Genomic DNA, 22,600 nt, shown 5'->3' with positions numbered 1-22,600 from the left:
GTGTCCAGTGCCAGGACAAGAAGAAATGTGTACAAACTGGAAGAGGACAGGATCCATCTGAACATCAGGAAGCATTTCTTTACCGTGTAGGTGACTGAGCACTAGCACAGGTTGTCCAGAGAGGTGGTGGAGTCTCCCTCCTCAGAGACATCAAAAGCCACCTGGACATGGTCCTGGGCACCCTGCTCTGGGTGTCCCTGCTGAAGCAGGGGTTGGACCAGATGGACCCCAGAGGGCCCTTCCTACCTCAACCATTCTGTGATTCTATGATTAGGTTTCTCTTGCTGCAGCTGTGTAGATCTGTCCTCTCGAGTGGCCTGCATTTTACAAGAAAGAACAGGGATTGCAGTTGTGACCTAACTTTGGATAGTAGCCATGGAGATATGGGAAAGGGAAGACTTTTCCCCTCTCTACCTACACATATAAACAAAGGTCAGTCTCAGTCTGCTTCCAAACTTTATATTCTTGGCTGAAAAAGATGAACCAAATGCACAAGAGAGTCTAATTACAGCCTATGTACTCACCAGGAGCATGACATCAGTTTGGATTCTCTAGCATGTGCAATTCAAACTGTATCTTTCAACAGGATATCCTTGGGAGAGTTGGTAGAGAAACACAATCTGTTCTCTTTAGTAAAACCTCTCTATGTTGCCAGCTACAAATATGGTACAGTAAGAGTGGACACCAAACAACCACACCCCAGCTATAAAATAAAAAGAAACCTTTTTCTACTTTATAAAATTTTTATGACACTCTTTTATAACCAGGATCTGATGAGAGGGCAGGAGAATGTTCCTAGTACAGATTCTGAAATGTAGATTGAAACCATTGACCAGACAGGCTTAAAAATATCAGGGATAGTCAGAAAGTTTGCTTTGTTATCACAAAATACATTTCTTCCTCTGATTCAACTTTCACACCGTATTTTTGTTACATCACACTTTTTTTCGTTGGGAGGGTGTTTCATTATGAAAACGATCTTTGTATGAATTCACACCACTGACGGGAGATGCTGTAGTTTTCCAATGAGCTATTAAAATCCAAGACAAGCAAAATAAAATAGGGATTAAAAAGCAGAAAGACTTTTTTCTATATTAATGGCTGAATTAAAATACTAAAATACTTTCTCAACTGATTTCAACAATACAAATAGAATTGATGAATGCTAGAAATCAAAGCAAAAAGGAAGGAAAAAGAATTGTAAAAGTGAACTGATCCCAAGCACCAGCAACTGGAGGAAAAAAAGCTTGATTCCAGGACTTCTTGAGTCTAATATCACATTATCCCCAGTTTAGTGAAGCTCTCAGAAATCTTCCAATAAATAACAGTCCCAAGCTTATCTCCCATTTAAACTGGTGTGATTTAGCCATCTGTTTAAGTGCTTTATGGCACTGGTTCCATACTATAAGTAAAATATTTCAATGAATAACAAATACTAACAGGGAAATGATGGCTAAGCTTAGAATAAGAAAAAAATCTCAGTTCTGGTAGTAAAATAGCTGCAAAACAGTTCGGCATCTTGGCAAATGGGCGGAAGCCCAACAAAGGAAACAGTATTTAAAAAAAAAAAAAAAAAAGGCAATTTACTTCTAAGGAATTTTCCAGTTCCCCTTTGCTGCTGCTGCAGTTACGTCTTTCATAATTATGCTTTTCTCCAGTGCTTGGCCTTCAAAGAGACTGTGGTGAAATCATTGGTTTGAATCTTCACCCATTAAAAGCAATTTTATGTTGTCATAACTTCATGGGAATTAAATGAGTTAAAACACCATAAAATTAGTCTCACATCATTGTTTGTTGCCATAGAAATAATTGCTGCTGGACAATGTTGCATAAGGGTCACACTAAGACGTTAGCAGGCTAACAGACCTCCTTCTATGTGATCTAGGCTGTTTATCCAGTTCCTTTGATTAATGCCAGAAGAAAGCGAACACATGAATCAAGCATGATTACTCTATCTGTAAAAAACAGCAATTTCTTTAATTCCTCTGCCTCATTATAGACAACACTGGGGTCTTCTATAAAATAAGCACTGCATGCCCTTTCCAGGTTGTATCAAAAGCTTTTGCTGCCCTAGTCCTGACCCCCAGCTTTTCTGAGAAATATCATCTCTCTGCATCAACCTGTTGAGTTGCACATGTAGGAGAACCAGATCACTTCTGAGCTGCTGGCTAACAGAAAGACGTGGAGGCTGAGTGCCTCCACTGCTAAAGACAATACTGGCTACAGCATAAAACAAAAATTCTGGATGCTCTTTGCCCTGAATTGCAGAATGTTTCTTTTCACTAGCGACCAGAAATGCAGGAAGAGGAAGCACATACCACTCACATATACAGTTTTTAAAAACAAACCACTTCAACCTGGCTACAATCAAGATTAGACAAGCATGGTGGCAAAAAGCCAAATGTCCATCGGGCTCTGGGTCTTTATTAACCTGGGGATGAACAGGTGATGCCAAGTTTGGGGAATTTAGGGGGAAATTTCTTTCTTTGAGATAAAAGCATCTATGCATTGCCTAAATTCTACAGTAAATTCAGCAGAATAACTTACATGCTTAAAGCATGTGCTTAAATTCACAATAGTGGAAGTATTTAAGCATACCTTTAAACTCATAGCAGTGAGCTCAATACATTTATCACTATAGGTTTTTGTTTTTTTATAACAAGTTTACAGGATAATGCCAGAAATCTAAGGAAGGTCCAGATTTCTCAGAAATTAAAGTTACATCAAAATACCCAAACCATTATCATAAACATGGAAATCTTGTTGAAGGGAAGCTGAAAAGTCATACTTAATAGAGAACTTCTGCTGTATACAGTAACTATGCTATCGTACTCTGATACCAATCACCTGCCAGCACCTGGCTAACAGTGAAGTGAAAGGCCTTCCATGGAGGAAGTTTGAACTGCACATATGAATATGATGATTTATTTTTTTTACTCATTTCTACATAGACTCTATGTATCTTCATCTGCTCTACCAGAAGCAGAATTAGGTTGACGATTTCTATATTGTCATTCAAATTTTCCTTACTTCAGTAGTTTCTACAGGTGTTGTTTTACGTTCCGTATTAAATTCCCTTGCAATCATCTTTATTATTCATTAATTAGCTAGAAAGTAAATTTAGATCATTGCACTACATTGCATGCTAATTATGCAACATTTTCTCACCATCTAATTTTAAACGTGTAAGCAAATGAATGGCAGCTCTGGGCACAAGTGACTTCTATTCCTATGAAGTGTGTTAAATACAAACACAGTGCATGGTTCCCCATTACTCATCTAGTATTTCTCAACCTTGATTTAGTAGAAAGGAGTCTCCACCCTATCTCTGCCTTTTCTGATGACTGGCACAGAGTTATAGGTCTCCAGATACAACAGAATTTATGTGACATAAACCATAATAAATCAACCCCACTGGGAAACATATTCATCATGGAATGGAAACTCTTAAAACAAATGCAAAATTGTTCATTTTACCTTACCCTTTGACCTTGAGCTCCATCTCTTCCAGGTGAACCTGAGGCTCCTGGGACACCCTGAGCATTATAAAGGGAGGGCAAATGATGAGATCAACAGAATACAACAAAATCACTTCCCAATGATACTGTATGGCATGTTCTTGGATAAATGGGAGGAACTAGGGAGTTTGATAATGGGTGGGGCCATAGAGGAGATTTAGTAAAGAAGGTATTTCTGTGAAACGAGAGATGGTTACACATTATTAAAACCCACAGGCTTCACATTCCCTAGTGCAATCCTCTGTTAGTAACATTGACAATTTAGTCACATCAGGCTTCCAGTGCCACTAAGTTGTAAAGAAATCTACGTCAATGCAGTGCTGTGTCAATATAACTCCACTGCAGGAATCAGTGTCTTAACCTAAAAATTGAATTGATATTTTACTCTCTCTTTTTTTTTTTTTTTTTTTTTCTAGAATGGAGTCTGCTACCATTTTGTTTGAAATCAGCGCAGCCATATCAAAGGGGAAATATCTGCTTGAGTATGATTTCAAATTACATCCAGCAGAGCTCCACATTGTTCAGATGAAATCTCACTCTGGCTCATGAAGGCTGCAGAGCAGCAGTCTGGGACCATTACTGTAGTGGTCCAGAAGACTGACAAAACTGATTTATGAGGAAGGACTGTATGAGTTTACTATCCCGAGAACATATGAACAAGAGGGGGGAACCTGGGAACAACCAACAAATACTGGAGGGATATAATCAGAAGAAAAGTATTTGAAAAGGGAAGAACAAATGACCCCAGGAAGTGGCGCTAAGTTGGAACGCAAACTCCAGACCAAATGGCAGACACCAAATTGAATAAGATTAGCTGAAATTTACAGCTTTCTAAGATGCTGATCTTGTGAAAGATATCATAAAGAACAATTGAGTGACTGATCCATCCTCCTACATAATTTCAGGAGGAATTTGCTGAGTTTAAAGGCAAACCAAGCAGATGCTACCGATTATTCACTACATAAGCAGAAATCTAAGAGTCCATAGTTTCTGAGTCCATAAAGTCCCTGTTTTTAACAAGGTCAAGCAAACAACAGCAAACAACTGGTTCTTCAGGTCCTGAATGATTTGGTCACTGCATACCAGGACACCTAGATTCCTGCTCCTAAACCTCCACTCAAATTTAGCACAGCAACACACTTCTCGGCAGCTTTGGATATGTGCCTTAAATTCAAAATTATGCAAATTCAACATTCAAACATAGTAAGTGACAGGTTGAAAAATAACTTAGGGAATACCTGCAGGCCAGGAAAACCAAGATCTCCCTTCTCTCCCTTTTCACCTGGTGGCCCCTGCCGATTAAGAATCACACATTGTAAAACAAATATATGGTTATTTTCCTATTTGCAATAGTTCTTTTTAGCATCTTTAGGAAAAGAAAAAACAACCAACAACCATACAAACAAATAAGCAAAAAAGACTTTTTCAGTTTGAAATCAAACCTCAGTTTGCAAACCTGTAAGTGAAGATTAACGAATCCAGAAAATAAATAAAATAAAACTCATTTTAAAAGACTTCAGAATTAACCTGGCAAAACTATACCCATTGTGTTACAAAAAAGGTAGCTGTTTTCTGTTCTGCTCAAAGGAATCCACTTCAGCCCTTGGGAATATTTCCTATAATGATGAATCCTCTGGATTTCTATGGAATATATGCATGATAAACTTTTCCAGATAACAAACTAATTCTAATTAACTTTATGCAGCAACACCATTCCTCTACAAAAGAACCAATCGTATAATTAATGTATTCTGTATTATTTTCTGATGAGAGCATCAAGAATATGCTGTTTTGAGAAATCATTTCATTATATTATTACAGCAGTATTATAAAAAGAAGAAAGAGCATTATACCATAGTAAATTTGGAAAAAAAAGTCTAGCAGAAAAATATATGTATCTGGTACTTCTCAAGATTTGTGTGTACCCATCTACTGGAAAGGTATATAAAATAAATTAATCCTGCTGGTACATTATTCTACCAGTGGGTCTTTATGACAATATTCTGAGACTTATTTCACAACAGCATTGCAGACTCTAATCATCTCCTGTGATGACAGACTCCTTAAATGCAGTGAATACTATTGTTTAATTTTGGCAGCAGATATGGTGTTCTTGCTTGGATATACCTTTCAAGTCAAAACTCATCTGCAATGAGCAATACCAGAACTTGAAGATATCATAAAAGATCAGTATTTTAGTTTGGGGCCATGTTACAACCCTCACCACGACTCTTTTTCCATGTCCCAAGGCCTGGATGCTCATACCTGGGTCATATTCTAAGGTTGATCAAATCCCTCCAACCACCTAGAAGTTCCTATCCAAATACAAACAGAAATGCTGGCACTGCATGCACTTCCACTGTAGGTTAAACCCAGATCTGTGATTGCAACTCAAATATTAATATTCAGATTCTGGTCAGGACTCCAAAAGGTATTTCTCTCCAATCTAAGATAAAGCCCTGTTCCAAACATTACAGAAAAGAACCCTATTGCTTTAGTGAGTCTCACTGGAAGTCCTTGAATAGAAAGTCCGCTGGGTCCTTGTGGTCCTGGAGGTCCCTGAGGTCCAGGAACACCAATTTCACCTCGAGGTCCATCTGGTCCCTAAAGTTGTACAGAACATAAGATAAATTCTCATCGTATGGACAAAGGCAGCTTCTGTTTAAAGAATTCAGTGCCAGTAGACTCAAAAACATCTGAAATAGGAGTTAACACTTGAGTGAACAGTTAGGGTTCCATTTGAAAAAGGACTGGTTCCTTTATAAATACAAAAAAAAAAAAAAAGAAAAAAAAAGGGGGAGATTTATGCTGTGATAGCAGCATTCTGAAATTTATTTATTTCATCAAGAAACAAGCATGACAAGCAATTGTTATGAAAAGAGATAGATGCACCAAACTCCAATGGCAATTCTCTATGCACTTTCCCCAACAACAGCAGAGGCAATCTGGGATTTATTTCACAGTTTATGTGCAGCAGGGAAAAAATGAGAACCTGTGCATCTGACAACAGTAAAGTGCTGTGCAAAGTACCTTTGGACCTGGATCTCCACGATGACCTTTGGCACCTCTGACACCTGGGCCACCCTGTAAAGCACAAGCACAGGATTTGCTGAAAACCAAAAACCTCAAATAAACAGAAATGAAATCCAGAACAGCCCAAAGAGTTCATTCTTGTTCTTGAATCATAGTGAATATCCTGTCCAGATTCTTCCAGTGGAGTAATTAAACTGAGAACATATTGAAGTGTGGTCATACACAGGAGTGGATTTAAACACGTATGTAACTACTTTCCAGAGCCAAGAATGCACACCATGTAAGCATCACAATAACACTGAAAGCTGCCATAGGGATGGAAGTGCATACATGTGGTCATGGGTTCCCCTCCAGATGCCGAAACCTCCTGCACATCTGTCTGCCCTCCCCAGGATCACCACATTGTTAAAGGCCAAGTTTCCAATTACTTAGGAATATTTTTCACCAAGGACAACTCCATGATCTAGTCGATCTTCCATGATTAAATTTAGAGCTACACTTAGGTAAAATAATCGTTGCCCATGTTTCTCTTTTTTTACTTTTTTTTTTTTAGTGGTGCCTACATCTGTTAATCATTTATTAACCAACTGTTGACTTTTTTATTAGTATCATCTGAAACACTGGAGTTGTATATACCTATGGATGGCTGCCATGAATGTGTTTTGCATATACATGTTGGATGTGCTTTGTCCTCTAGGACAGTATAAATAAAGATTGTTTTTCACTTTTTTTCAGATCAATTTCCGTCTTCCCCCACTTGAGTGTATTGCTCAGTCTCTTGGGATATAAGTATTGCAGGGACTTTGCCCTTCTTTGTATTCAAAAAGGACCATGTACAGCACCATAAGTGAACAGTGTTATTTTAAATAGGAATGTCAACTACAGAAATGCTTGGTTGTACCAGAGTACTCCTGCTCTTCAGTGAAGGTATCACAATACAGTCTTTGTGTGATCTCAGTGAGTTTTCTACTCATTGTCCCTGTTCCTTCAGCCTTCTCACTTCCATTCCACAGCTCCATAACCACAACCCATTCTGTTGCTGTCAAGCCTCAGCTCCAACATAAAATCTTATCCCATGCTTTTAACAGAATCATGTTCCAGTTGCTAGTTCCCAAATTCCAGGTCCTCCCATTTCTGCATTCCAGTCCAGTAGCTTCCCTCTGCCCTTTCTTCTACCTTTGCCTTTCTCCTACCTCTCTATCAGATTAAAAATTCCTACGCAAATGCTGATCAGAATAATGACAACTATTTAACATAATCACAGTTTTCTCCCATTTTGTTCTCCAAAACATTAACTTTTTTTTTTTTTTTTTTACTCAGTAAGGATATATATTTAAAAATAGCCTGATGATGGCCCATTAAATCATATGATGATGACCCATTAAATCATATGTTTTAAGATTCACAACAAGTTTCACTTAGCCATGTTTTGAACCCGGTAACCTTTGCATCGTAAAATCCTGAGTTCCAGAAGAGCCTTGATTTAAGTTGAAAACATCACAAAAGCCTCCCTTATTTTTCTCATAAACTTATTTTGGTAGTTAAGCCCCAGCACTACTAAACTTGTGTGACTAATTTCACATTTTTCATTACTTTGACTTCAAGTTTTAGCCAAGAATTCCTGTTATGTCTTTTTCTGTTATTTTTAAATAACTTCTTTATAGACAGTACTTTCCCCCAGAAACAGTTCTTAATCAACTCTGATCAATTCACATCCTTCTCTTCTTTTTTTAGTGGTTAAAACCTATGAAGTACTGAAAGTTTTCATTGCAATTAAACTTCTCCAGTCCTCCAATACTGTTTTTTGTCTCCTTCCTCATCTTCTCCAGTTCTGTAGCACTCCTCTCACAATGAAAGAATCAGGTTTGTGTGCTATCTTAGTTTTACATGGGGGATTTCAAACAGCATGATCAAATTCTGGCAGATTAAGCCATAAAAACAGTAACCCATAATGAAAACTGCCAGATAATCTTAACTCTAAACAATACTTTGTCTTACCCAAAATGACCCACTTTCTAAAAGATCTTAAATAATGTATTCCAGAGATACAGTCCCAAACAAATGGAAGCCTTTTATTGTGAGTCTTTTTTAGTATAATGTTTAAAACTCGCTACATGGAAGAATTCTGATCCCTAAAACAGAAAAATCCTTGGCTTAGAGAAAAGTCACATGATATTTTAACAGCTTGGAGCAGTATTGACCAGACATAGCACAAGTGACTATGTGACTTTCTGACTCTTGGTTGGCTCAGAGACATACCCTGTTAATTATTTATTTTTTTGCTCTGCTTTTTCCTAGACCTCTTACTTTTTTTTTTTTTTTTTTTTTTTTTTTTTTTTTTTTTCTTTCCTGAGCTATGCTGTTTAATTCCCTGGCAAAATAAAATATCACTCATAAGAGGCTGAGTTCCAGAATCACATGCTCCCCTGACCAGGCAATGATTTTTCTACTTGATTTTAAATTTACTCTTGCATAGAACTATCCTACTCAAAATACTCTTAATCCTAAATATAATAAATAACAGTACATTATTTTATTCCTGGATTGAGCTTTGGCATTTCTTGATCTGCATGCATTTTGAACTGTAGCAACACACATCTTTCCGATCACATAATTTTTAAACATGTTTTATTTTACTGTGAGATGTGGTTAAAGGACTCTTGAATCATCTCACTGCTTTTTTCACAGAAAAAATCTGGACACCAGTACATGGGAATTAAAACCTTAATCCATACTTGATTCATAACCTACATTCAAATAGGAGAACAGAACAGAATATTTTTTTCCTTGTTCAAGATACACTTCTTCAATGAAATGTCTCCTGAGTTGCTTTTCAAGTTTTTGTACCCAGAGGTTGAAGAACAGTTCTTGCAAAAAGACTAATCTCTGAGTTGTTGCTAGCATAAGCATCTGCTGGGATCTAACGTGAATATTTTATGTGCAAGTTAATTTTATTGTTGAACATGTATCTCATGTAATTTGAGTACTTTCAGAAACTTGTTTTCCTTCACATTCTTCACTGGCTCTTTACCTTCAAAACATACTCTTGTAGCATACAGAACACAGTAAGAGCAGAGAAACATAAAGTTCTAACTAGTTCACAAAATGGCCTTATGTCAACCTTGCCTAGCAAGCAGCCCTAAAATGGCAATCAGAGTTCTCAATCTATTTGTAAAAGAAAAAAACACATGACCATTCTACATATATTCTAGTTAGGAATCTCTTAAACTAAACCAGTAATACACCACTGTAAACGGAACCTACAACTTTTTTAAACTGCCAGGAATCAGCCTTGTGATGTGAGATCGAGTTATCTGACCTTTATCTGCCATATCTCAGTTGTCTGGTTCGATCCATTACCTGACACCTTCCAAAAGCCAACACAGAGAAAGGGAATTTATCCCCTAAGATACTACACTGAGATGGAAGAAAAAGTTAAACAACTGTTTTCTAGAGGAGACTGTCTAGTTCCACTTACTGGGTGACTGAAGTTTTTTTACAGCATATTACTTGACTTCTTTGCTATAAATGGAATGTCATTTTTATCCCTTTGCCAATGCTTGAAACCCTAACTCAATCTTATTAGTTATACAATGGCAGTATGTTCACATGTCTTGGATAAAGGTGGCCACTGCACAATTTGGTACAGTTGAGTAAAACCAGAAGAAAACCTTACCGGTGGTCCAGGAGGCCCAAGAGGACCCTTATTAGCTTCTGAACAGGAACAAGCATGAGGAAGGGCAGGGCAATTTTCCTCATCTCTCTAAGGAAAGATCAAGATAGGATGAGATTGATGTCCTTGATTCAGAAGTTAAGAATTTTATGAATCTAAGACATAATACTGCATGGGTGCCTTAAAAGCACCCACTTGATTTAGAAACATACATCACATTAACTACCAGTAGGACAAGTAATTCAAGTACACTTGGGCTTTTTTTTTGAAAACTCTTAACCATCTATTTCATTAAAATAATGTCTCAATAGAAGAAAAAAAGAAAAAAAAAAAAAGAGAGAAAAAAAGTAAATTCTACAGTTATTGAAAAAGGTTTCTTACCAAGCCAGGAAGCTCACAGCATTTGTCTCGATTGGCCCATGAGGTAGCACAAACAATGTCAAACATCTGTAACTGCAACTGTTTTAAAACAAGGAGGATTTAAAAGATGACTCTTAGTTTCAAGATCAGTGCAAAACAGAACCATCAGAAAGAAAAGCAACCTTCATTCAAGCACTCAGTCTAGGCAGAGGAAAGGCTACCAAACTTGTTCACAAGTTAGAGCAGCTAGCCACAAATACACTAACTTAAATGGTAAAAGCTTTGTGTTCTAACCAGCTTGTCCAAACTATCAGCCATGATGACGACCAAACTACTCAAGGTTAAATGTTATAGACATTTGTTTGATTAACTCTGCCTCCTTGACTCAATTCCTGGTTTCATCCAATGGTGCTTCTCGGTATTTTTTTTTTTCAGCAAAAGAGGCACCAAGAAACAGGCTTAAGAGAGTTTAGCTTCTCAAAATTGAGTAATTTATCTTATCCCATTGGTCTGGTGCTCAGATTTTATCTGGGACAAGGTCTCCTCTAGCCTATTGCATACACTGGAGCTGAGCCACAAATAATATTTATCATCGTCTCCAGTTCTATTTTATTTTAGAATGTGCCCTCTCTTACCCATATTATCCCCAGGCAATGAATGTTTAAGCATGGTGAAAAGCTTTCTCAACATGACAACTTTGGTTAGAAAGAAAAATTCCTACCTCACGTCTGGGAACATGGTTTGGACAAGAATTTAATCTAGAGAACACACATTTGGTAAAAATAACAGCCATGAGGTACTCAGAAACAATATACTAAATAGAACTCAATGGCAAAACCAATTGTCTCCATTACAGCATTGAACTGAACAAAGGGGTCTAGAGAGATGAAGCTTTATGCAGTTTCTATTTCTATTCTTTTTCCATGCCTCATTTATGTGCATACTGAGTAGAGAAGGGAATGGAACAGAACACCCCATTAAATTAACCCCACATGTTAAAAATATTGAGGAATGGGTAGAGATAGAAGAATGATCTTTAGTTTTGCTCCTATATTAATTTAAGCAATTGCAAATGATTATTTTAAGGGGTATTATGTTAATGCTAGAACAGAGGGAGGAAATTAAAGATTTTCTTAAAACTTCATTGCTTCTAGAGGTATTAAAATGAAATACAAATGTGCACCTTTGGTTTTGCTTCATTTTTTTTCTTACAGAAGTCAATGGTTTTGTTTTAAACAAAGGGATACTTTCATATACATAGATTTTCTCCTTATCTGACAACTGTTTTGTAGACATACTATACTACAGATACAGACACATCTGAGCTGGCTCCATGTTCAACAACTTGGGCAGCTGAAGTGCAGCATGAAGGCAGCTTTTGGACATTTGGGTTGGCTCCACAAAGTCCTATCCCGAGTCAAATAAACCCGTTTCCCAACCTATGCCAAATACAAGCTGGCTCCATGTAGAGCTTCTTAGATGCCTTGCCACTACACATCTCTGGGCTAGTTCCAGGAGCACTCACTACTTGAGCAGGGTGTCACATGAGCATACTGCCCTGGGACGCAAAATGATGCTGGGCATTTGCATGGTACCACACTTGAGCAAGTAAGATATCCCCAACAAGGAATTTAGAAACACCTCAGCTGGTTGTACAGAAATCAGTTCAGGGTCAGACGTAATTAGTATTGATATTTTTTCCATGACCGAGTCCATCCCAAGATGTTTTCTTATCCTGTATAATGGAAGGCTGACATTATTGGCTAATTTTATGCAGCCCTACATAGGCGTGTATATGCATTCATATACTGGATTTGACAATCTAGAGATCCATAGTAACAAAACATGTTGGTGTAAAATAAAGACCAAATAGACTTTCTCTGAATTGCTGTATTCACCATCCAAATGTTGAATGAGTCAGTATTCTTATTTTAAAATATTATGTGGGTTGCTCTGACTCAAGCTAAATAACTAAACAAAGCTTTCTTTGCTACTATTAGGCATTTATTCATAAGTCTGTGTATTCATAATGATTTTGCTTTCTAGATATCCAATATTGCAAGCAGAGCCAGTAATTCAAAAAAGTCTGCCCATCCTTATCTAATCAGGCATGGTTTTGCAAAACTTTTCCAACAGCCAACTACATCACATCTTACTTCTTTTGACAGTACACACATGGAGGTAAAAAAAAAAAAAAAAAAGCTAAATTTCAATGAAAATTAAATATTAATAAAGACAAAGTTTGTGAATTGTATATAAACAATGTTTTAAACCTTGACTTTTCATTCAGTCTCACTGAAGGAATAAAGATCATTACTTGCTGCTTGTCAGGGACAAGTTTCCCTGCTCTAGCTGTCTGGACTTTCTAACCTGGAGATGCCCTCTTAATAAGGATTGTTAAAAGTGTTATGAACTTTTAGCTTAATCCTCTTTTTATTCTATCTATCTCAGATAAATTTCTGTCCATTCATTAAACTGTAGAACACTGTATGCATTGGTGGGAAAAAATATTGATTTGGGAGATACTCCCTCAAAATTGTTTTGTAAATCCTAGAATCATAAAATATCCTGACTTGGAAGGGACCCACATGGATCATCGAGTCCAACTCCTGGATCCACACAGGACCACCCAAAAATTCAGACCATGTGTCTGAGAGCGTTGTCCAAACACTTCTTGAACTCCAGCCGGCTCAGTGCTGTGACCACTGCCCTGGGGAGCCTGTCCCAGTGCCCGACCACCTCTGGGTGCAGAACCTTTCCCTAACCCCCAGCCTGATCCTCCCCTGTCCCAGCTCCATGCCGTTCCCTCGGGTCCCGTCGCTGTCCCCAGAGAGCAGAGCTCAGCGCCTGCCCCTCCGCTCCCCTCGTGAGGGAGCTGCAGGCCGCCATGAGGCCTCCCCTCAGTCTCCTCTTCTCCAGGCTGAACAATCCAAGTGACTTCAGCCACTCCTCATACATATTGCCCTCTAGACCCTTCACCAACTTCATAGCCCACGTTTGAACACGCTCTAATGGCTTTACTTCCTTCTTCTATTGTGGCACCCAAGACTGCACACAGCACTCTAGGTGAGGCCACATCAGCACACAGTGGAACAGTCACTTCTCGCAACGGGCAAGCTCCTGTGCTGACATACTTGTAGTATGTATGTATGTATGTAGTAGTATGTATGTATTTAAGCTGTCTAACAGACAGCCACCTTATATGTATTAAAAGTAATCAATAGGAAGAGGTCAAGTAATTTCTGACCGAAATCTTAAGGGACCTAGCAGAAAGAAAAGACATAACACATTGCACAGGTATGTTATCTTCTAAACTCAGGAATATAACATTATAGCATTATAACATTACATATTTCATCTAATGTGTAAGAAAGGACAGATATGCCCCAGAAAATAGTAATAATAATAATAATAATAACAACTACAACAACAACAAAATCACATGATCACCTGTAATTATATATAAACAATTTTTTGAGGTTTATGTTGCATATGACAACTTATTTTGTACAGAATCTGGACTATTTTAATAATCACACCCACTTACCATGATTTTATAAAAGACTTTTTCTATATTTGTTTGGCTTTCTGTATGTCAGCAAAGCTTATGTTGTAGCTTGCAAGGTAGCTTTTATTTACAAAGGTTACCTTTGATAATTACAGAAGTCTGTAGGCCGCCATGAGGCCTCCCCTCAGCCTGCTCTGCTCTGGGCTGAGCAAACCAAGGGATTTCAGTGCTCCTCACACATCTTGCCCTCTAGATCATTCACCATCTTTGCCTTCCTTTGGACATTCTCTAACAGTTTTATGTCCTTTTTATATTGTGGAACCCAAATGTGCACAGAGCACTCGATCTGAGCCACCCCAGCACAGAGCAGAGTGGATCACCTCCCCTGACCAGCTAGGAGCGCTGTGCTTGATGCAACCAGGATAGTGCTGGCCCTTGGGGCTGCCAGAGCACACTGATGAACTCATATTCAACCTAACAACAACCAGAACTTTTCCAGAATGCTTTTCCACGGGGCTGCTCTCTAGCCTCCCATCCCCCAGTTGGGACATATAACCAGGGTTGTCCCATCCCAGGTGCAGAATCCACCACTTGTGCTTGTTAAACATCATGCAGCAGGTGATTGCCCAGCCCTCTAATTTGTCAGGATCTCTCTGCAAGGCTGCCCTATCCTTGAGAGTGTCAACAACTCCTCCCAATTTAGTGTTGTCTGCAAACTGATTTAGTATATGTTTGAGTCCTGTGTCCAGGTCATTTATGAAAACATTAAAGAGAACTGATCCTGAAATAGAGCCCAGGGGAACCCCACTAGCAACAAGACACCAGCCTGATACAACCACATTTACTATTAACCTTCAACCCAAACTTATCAGTCACTTGTTCACCTATTGCATTATGGTTTTATCTAGCTGTATGCTGGACATTTTGTCCAGAAGGATACTGTGAGATAGTATCAAAAGCTTTAAAATTCAGGTGATTTAATTGGTTTCATTTTTTAAAAAATACACTGAAAGCCTTCTGACAATGTTAGACATTGCCATGTAAGCATGGTCAGAAGCAAATGTCCACAATATTATTCCAAAGTAACATGTTGCCTGTATTTTAAGTAACAAACATCCCTAAAACTAAAATAAAAGCATTTCATGAAAACATAGCTGGTGAAAACGGAAAATTTCTGAGCAATCCAAGAATTCCAATGGTCATGTAAATTCCCCATTTTCAACAATGGCACGACTGAAATCTAAGGAAGCACAAAGATACAAGTCATACTTCTTTCTCCCTTACAGTCTACTAGTGTTTCATGACATTCAGATCAGGGATTTCTTACCCCAGATTTCTTTCTCCACGGTTAGTAACACCAACTATTTCCCTTCCATTAATTTGTCAAGACATCCCTAGAATCTTACACACTTGCCTTCCACAAAATTATCATTACTCATTACTACCTGTTGTGTGAAGAACCACTATCCTGCCTCCTACCAGCTTCCCTTGATGACCTTTAACTTTTGTAAAATATAAGAAACCACCTCCTTTCATTCAAAACTTGTGACTATTCACACAAATTCTTCTCATTATGAATAAAACGTGCAAAATGGAGACATTAAGGCATGGTATTTGCATGCTTTCTTGACCTGCTTGTAATTTGGTATATGCGGTAAAATTTGATGGCAACTAAACAGTCATATGGATTAAAGAAGTTATTTTTTCAGCTACACATTTGTTGTCTTATATAAGCTTTACAGTTCATTTGAACAAAACCAAATTTTTCAGTGAGTGGGTAATCTGATTTATCTCTTATAGATTCCTTGGTTCTAACAAAAGACACCATTTCTTTCCACTTCTCTTTACAAAGCCTCCTTTAATTTCAAGTTCTTCTACATTTGCCTTTTTCTGTTTCTATTGGAAAGTGACTACAAAGGTTTCTCTGTGTAATTGTCTTTACAGGCTTGGTATAATTATTATTCGTAAGTTTAAGCCCTAAAGGCTCATTTTTGTACACAGAGATATACTCTGAGGGCTTATTTTTGACTAAACAGAGTATCTCCATATAATAACAAGTAAATACATTTTTGAAACCTCATTCCTATTCAAATCAAGCCTTGAGTTCAAGGTTCACATTCTATGCTAACCTCTTTCTAGGGTCAAAAAAGTTCAGAGAAAACCAGCAAACAATACTGCAAAGCAAAGCCTTTCCAAGATCCTCACCAGACTGGCAAGTCTCCCGCAGCAACTAAATGTACCTTGAAAAACAGAAACAAATCTTCTTAAAGACATCTGAGGCAAAATGACCTACAGGCTGCCATGCAAATTGAATGATCAGTTACTGCTGCTAGGAGAATAATTTCAGAGGAATTAAAGAGTACCTATCTTGGGGAGGATCTTTCTCATTTTCAAATATCTTAATATTTAGATACTGAACTCATTAATGGTTCAATAAGAAAGAGATATACTAAAGCAGATTTTTTTGAGGGCAATCTGCATCAAATCAGTTAAATTATTTAATGAATGGACAGTGTGCATGGGGGCAAAGTGTAAGAAGGAATAGGAGACACGAGGAACAATTATCACTACAAACAAAATCATTCCAGGCAAGTGAGCTATACATTGTATTACTACACTGTGTAATACAGTTTTGAACACACTGTGTTTGTATATGTCTTTGAGAATAACATCTGAACAATGATTTAGTGTATTAAAATATTTTAAATAGATTTTGCTTAAGTTGAGAACTGTTGCAGGTTTTGGCAGAATTTCTGAAATGATGGAGCTTTTCTATTTCAAAGAAAGTTAATTTAAAAATAAACTGCAAAGATCCCAAATGCTTGTTTTTAGGATTTTCAAACTGTTTAAAAGTATTCTTGTTCTACTCACTGGCACAGAGTTGTCTCTTGGTCCTCTTGATCTGACCATTCTTCCCAGCACTTCTATGCCATCAGAACTAATATTCCCTGCTGCATTAATGGTCTTCTCACCCACTTCCTTGCAGTCAATAACTATTTTGGCCGTAGTCTTGCTGATAACAACATGCAACTAAGTAAAAGAAAAGATGCATTAACATACAAAAAAAACACATAGGATATATTAATTTGTTGGGCATTTTTTGAAATCAGTTCCTAATTTCATGCTTGCTATCAAAACTGAGACTGATCCACAAAAAATAATGTTGATGGCCTCTAGAGGTCCCTTCCAACCTGAATTACTCTGTGATTCTAATCTGTTTAATCAATATGGCTTATTTCTCTACTTATGGAACATCTGCATAAAAAGTGGCAATTTTCATAATTTACTCAGGGAAAAAATAATTTATTCCTCAAAAAAAGGTCTACATAAGGTTCATATACCACACAGATCTCACAGAACCTTTGATTTGTGTGGTCAGTAATATTTCCTGGGCCTTGTACAATCCTGCTGCATAGCACTAGATTTCACCTTTATAGCTGCTTGTAAAGCCAAAACTAAGCAGCAAAAGTTATTCTGTAAATTATACATTACCACACAGGAAAACCCTTCACAATGAAGTTTTTACACTGAAAAAATATCAAATCACATCAAATGCAGCATAGAAAAGAAGAGTACAACAACAAAGATTTTTCTTTCTGCCTTGAAATCACTCTGTTGTCCATTGCTGATGCAGCAGAGCCATTCCCAGCAGAAAGGCGTGTATAAACTATCATGATTTTTTTTTGTTTGTTTGTTTGTTTTAAATATTATTTTTATTTTGCTAGGGACAGGCCAGATGAAGAACTGGTAGAAATGCATCATCTGCTCTATATCAGTATCCTGCATGGAGATCAGAGTCCAAGGTGTGTATAAGAAAAGGCCACGAAGAACTCCCGTAGCTGCTTTGTTCTGGGCTCAGCTGGAGTTTTGAATTTGATCTCTTGTGGCTAGGATCATCATTCAAAATGCAGAAAAACATTTAAAAGGAGAATTTGCTATGGCCTCACATGTTTTTCCAAAGCACAACTTAAAACAGTCAGTATTAAACTCCTGTTCTGACCTGCCTTCCCTTTCTTGCTCCTTCAACTAAAAAGGAAGTCTAGAGAAGTTAAGCTCTGTGAATATTATCCCTCAATTCACAGTCTCCTTTCTTCTTTATTTCTTTGTTTGTTTGTTTGTTTAGTTTTTAAGGACATAAATATCAGGAATAAAAGTGAACCAAAGCGCCTTCCACAACAAATATGTGCTACAATCTCAGCATTACCTCATCTGCTTTTGGAAAGAATGTTAAAGGATCTCTTATAGCCAAGATAAGTTCAACATGTCATACTCCTGTCATACTCCCTTAAAATGTGTTTAAAAATAACAACTCTGAAGGATAACTTCTTTGCAGGAGTTTTTCTATGCATTTTAGGTAACATTTCCAATGCAAACTTAAAAAGAAAAAGCCAATTTCATTCTAAATTACTTTTCAAGGCAGTATTTTTAATCAACTCTAAAATAGAGGCATAAAGCATGAGATGAAAATTGGTCACATCAGCTTCATCATGAAAACAAGTATTAGTTTAACGTTAATTCAATATTGCAAAGAGACTTAAGTTTAGTAGATGATTCTGAACATACAAAATATATTTCTTTTTGCAGTGTATGATCATATGAAAGAAGAATTCAAAACACAAAAAGCTCTCATTTAGACTGCCTTTTTTTTCCTATTACCATTACTAACCTTATGAAAACTCCCATAAAATATCTTCCTTATTTCAGGACCTTCAAAAGTCACAGTTTGAAAGTCTCCTTTGTAGTCATAGTTAAAGAAAGTCAGTGTTTTACCACCATCTGTGAGAAAATAAAAATAAGGGCTCTGCGTTAGAGGAAGAAAAGGCCTGATAAATTATTTGAAAAGGTCAAATTTATGTTTAACAAAGAAAACCAGAGTTGTCAGTTGTCGTTTCTAAGACAAGATATCAAAAAATAAAACATATGTTATAGAACTATTTAAGAAAAGGAATTCCATTTTGCTTAACATTTTGAATTTTGATTATCTTATGAATGAATAAGAAAATCAAAATTTTGTGTGGAAAAATAATCATGTTAATAACAATGGGTTATGTTTTGGTTGAATTCACTATTTTAATTCAAATTTAGAGATAAACATAACCCAAAATGTCTTAATAGCACTTTAATAATTCAAACTCAAATGTCCCTAGCTTAAGAGAAAGGCCAGAAGTACAACTTTGTGGGCCAAGGACATTTACCTAAATTGTCATGTGTGCTAAGTGACTGCAAAAATATTTAATTATCTAGTTAAATCTAAGAGTTGGATTGTTTGCTGAATATAAACGTGTAACTATAAGCTGTTAGACTTGACAATTGATTGGTTCACGATCAATCAAATGTTAGTAAAACATGTTCTTAAGTGATATAGTGATTCAAAAGTAACGAGTTGTCAAAATGCTCTTTCCTGGTTTGACAGGAAGGATAGGTCAATATTTGGGAGTCTACCTCATATGTCTACCTGATCCTACGCTCCCACTAGCTCTCTGTAGGATTTGCACAAGAAACTGAGGCACAGATCCTCAACCTAGATAAATGCCTAATTCTCACCTATGTCAATACGACATAACCAAAAAATTCTAGGAAAGATGGAAGGATCAGTACTAATAAATCATGCTTTAAAGAAAAATTAGCAGCTATAAAGCACAGCTATCACAGTACCTGCATCTTTTCAAAAGTAAATATTGAATCATTCCAAATTATAAATTATATATAGCTGTTTATAGCCATGCAATTCTAATCAAGAAGAAATGAAGAGTCATCAGGAGTTCATTTCTCTAGCTCTAAACCTATTATCCACCAGATTATATTGCCTGTACATACACCCTGCCATCAGTACCACTGTTATATATCAAGACAGATTCTGTTAGAACCAGATTCGGAGCAGTGGAAACTTTAAAGCAAATGAGTAGGAATCAGATCTCATTTACATCCATTTTCAATAGGTGCAACTCTATGGTTTTCAGTATCATTACTTACAATTTACAGCAGTGTACTCAAAATTTGACTTCAACTCCAAATTAAGCTCAGTTACATTCAACACAAAAAACATCCACCATGACCATGACCTTCAAAATTCAGGTAGTTGTTCTAACAGCAGATTAAAACATTGGCAGTAATAATTCTAGACACAGAATGAACCATTCATATAGTTAAAGAAAAAAATCACAGATAAGATGCTGTCTAAAATACATACTGTCTAAAATAACTCCAACCAGTGGTTCATATTGTTCATTTAAAATCTCCCAAAGAGCAAATGGTTCTTGAGGCGTATCAGGAAGTATGCGAAAGAGAAATGTAATGGTGTAATCAGAAGGGAGACCTTCAGGATGCAAATACCTGTAAAAGAAGCAATGTTTTTTAAACTGAAACAAGCATTAAATCTGGTGATTTAACTCATCAGATGTTCACTTAGTGCATTTTGTATCACTCTACATTTGTGTTTGGAAATCAAGAATGAGAAGCAATATGAGTGTTTGCAAAATCTAACCAACTAGATAACTATCAAAAGAATACTCAGGGAAAATGAGGAATTTATCTTTTCTTTATCTTGAAGTTTAAAAAGTTGCCCTGAACTTTTTTTTAGTAAATTTGGAGATCAAATCAGAGATCAGTTTGAAATAAAGTTGAAATTTATTATATTAAAGGCTTTTAAAACATAGTAGCCATGCGCAAGACCTTCACCATTTTTGGAATTAACAGACAATGAAAACAGAAGTTGCTTGGAAGACCTGTATCAATAGAAGTGTCCTTTGTCATTAAATAATGGATAGAAATTAGGAACAACAGACAATATTTCAGGATGCTTTATAAATTATAGGGAATGCAGTTTATACATTTCAAAACCAAAATATAACACTGTGCAGTCAAAACAGACCATAAATACCAATATACAACCCAGTCTCCTAGAATTATTGTGGAAGATATAGGAAGTTTATGATATAAAAGAAGCATGTTATTTCATTTCCTGAAGCTTGTTATTTAGTACTTCCAATTTAATTTTTCCTTTCATTGTCAAATCCCAAAGTGGGACTATGAAATGTCTGAAATGACTGTCTGTATATTGAAAATGTTCATTAGCCTAATTCCTTAAATCATGGTAAAGGGATTTGAAAGAAGCCTGAAAAGCTTATATAATCCGTATCTTTTCCCAAAATACAATCCTTTTCACATAAAGGTCTTCTGGCACTTTAATATGTAGAGATATGTGTCGTGCTGGAAAAAGAGTTAAATGTGATATGCGATCAATATATTCCACACAATGGTCTATAGATGAACAAAGGTAATATTGCACTGCACACTTTCCAGAGAGAAAAGAGAGAGAGAATTCAACAGGTGTTAAGAGCAAAGCCTTAAAGTAAACCCATTCTAAAAAGACATAACGAAACTAAATTCAATAAGCATGGTGGAGAAAGCATGATGATTGGGAATACAGCATAGGAAAATTAATGAATTAATAAAGAGCATTAATGGCATTGAGTGCACAGATGAGATGAGAAAGAAAAAAAAAAAAAGTGGTATTCTTCAGACGTACCTGTAGATTGTCAAGAAAAAGGTATTCTGAACCACGAAAGAGACTGAATGCCTAATGAAGCAGTATTGGGCTGAGGTGGCAGCTAGGTAAGAGTATATAAATGCAGCAGATCCGATCAGGAAGAAGCAGAAAAGGAAAAAGAGGTGAGAAATGCTAATCCCTAGAAATTCCACTCCATCTAGACTCAAAAGGAAACTAAACAGGTAGAATAAGACACAGCTCCAAGAAGCATGGCTGCAAATGTGACATAACAGGATAATCACACACAAAGACTAACATGCCTTCAAATACAAAATTAAAAAAACATTTCCCACTGTTGTTCTTTCTTATTTACCTCAGCTAAGAAATCCTTAATCCTGTTACCACTTCCCATGTTTAATCCAGTAGGGCCACTACTTTTCTCTGGTGCCACTTAACACAAACTGGGGAGACTGGACAAGGTGGAATCAAACATAACGTGCACGCTGCTCAGAGAAGAAATGGAGATTTTCCCATCACTTCCTCTCTGAGGAACAAATGTACAAGTTCCCTAGGAGGTTTCCTCACTGCCTTCTCCACATCTCTGCCAGTACATAGTCCTTGATACTGAACTACATCCTGGCTCTCAGGAAGGTACTGGGAAGTGTTCACACACACTCACTTTAGCATTAAGAGCATAACCTTCTTCTGTATTCAAGGATGGATATAGATTGATTCAGTTGGGGACCTAAAGCAGCTTCCTACTCCAACTCAGACTTCCATTCTTTCTCTTTCTCTCCCTTTCTACTCACTTCAGGTGAAGGTAAACCTTAATAGACTACCAACAGCTTCCAGGATAATTTATAGTGATACCCTTCCTAAAAATAGGCCATTCTGCACTCTGAGACGTCAACCCACTTTCCATAAGTTATGTCTTTCTTTTAAGTCTTTCACAAAGCACTACTGATATATGCATGTGTGGAATTGCTAGGTGCCAAACTTGCACATGCCTGAAATTGGCT

The 22,600-nt window shown here is 36.9% G+C and overlaps 1 protein-coding gene across 3 annotated transcripts in view; it reads right to left on the bottom strand.

Moving 5' to 3' along the window:
* Positions 1-22,600, bottom strand: part of COL14A1 (collagen type XIV alpha 1 chain) — a 127,587-nt gene that overhangs the window by 24,213 nt on the left and 80,774 nt on the right. For all 3 annotated transcript variants that reach the window (XM_082753149.1, XM_082753150.1, XM_082753148.1), the window contains 9 exons: positions 20,283-20,425; positions 18,759-18,868; positions 16,964-17,122; positions 10,606-10,683; positions 10,228-10,314; positions 6,549-6,602; positions 6,027-6,122; positions 4,757-4,810; positions 3,483-3,536 (listed from right to left, as the gene is read on the bottom strand). In XM_082753149.1, the coding sequence (XP_082609275.1) occupies positions 3,483-3,536; positions 4,757-4,810; positions 6,027-6,122; positions 6,549-6,602; positions 10,228-10,314; positions 10,606-10,683; positions 16,964-17,122; positions 18,759-18,868; positions 20,283-20,425 (835 nt within the window). The remainder of the gene's footprint in view (positions 1-3,482; positions 3,537-4,756; positions 4,811-6,026; positions 6,123-6,548; positions 6,603-10,227; positions 10,315-10,605; positions 10,684-16,963; positions 17,123-18,758; positions 18,869-20,282; positions 20,426-22,600) is intronic.

This window comes from Aythya marila (genome assembly GCF_965140915.1).
Source record: "Aythya marila genome assembly, chromosome: 2".
Classification (NCBI taxonomy): Eukaryota; Metazoa; Chordata; class Aves; order Anseriformes; family Anatidae; genus Aythya; species Aythya marila.
The sequence above is the reverse complement of the archived record's forward strand: the minus strand, read 5'-3'. Positions and strand labels throughout refer to the sequence as shown.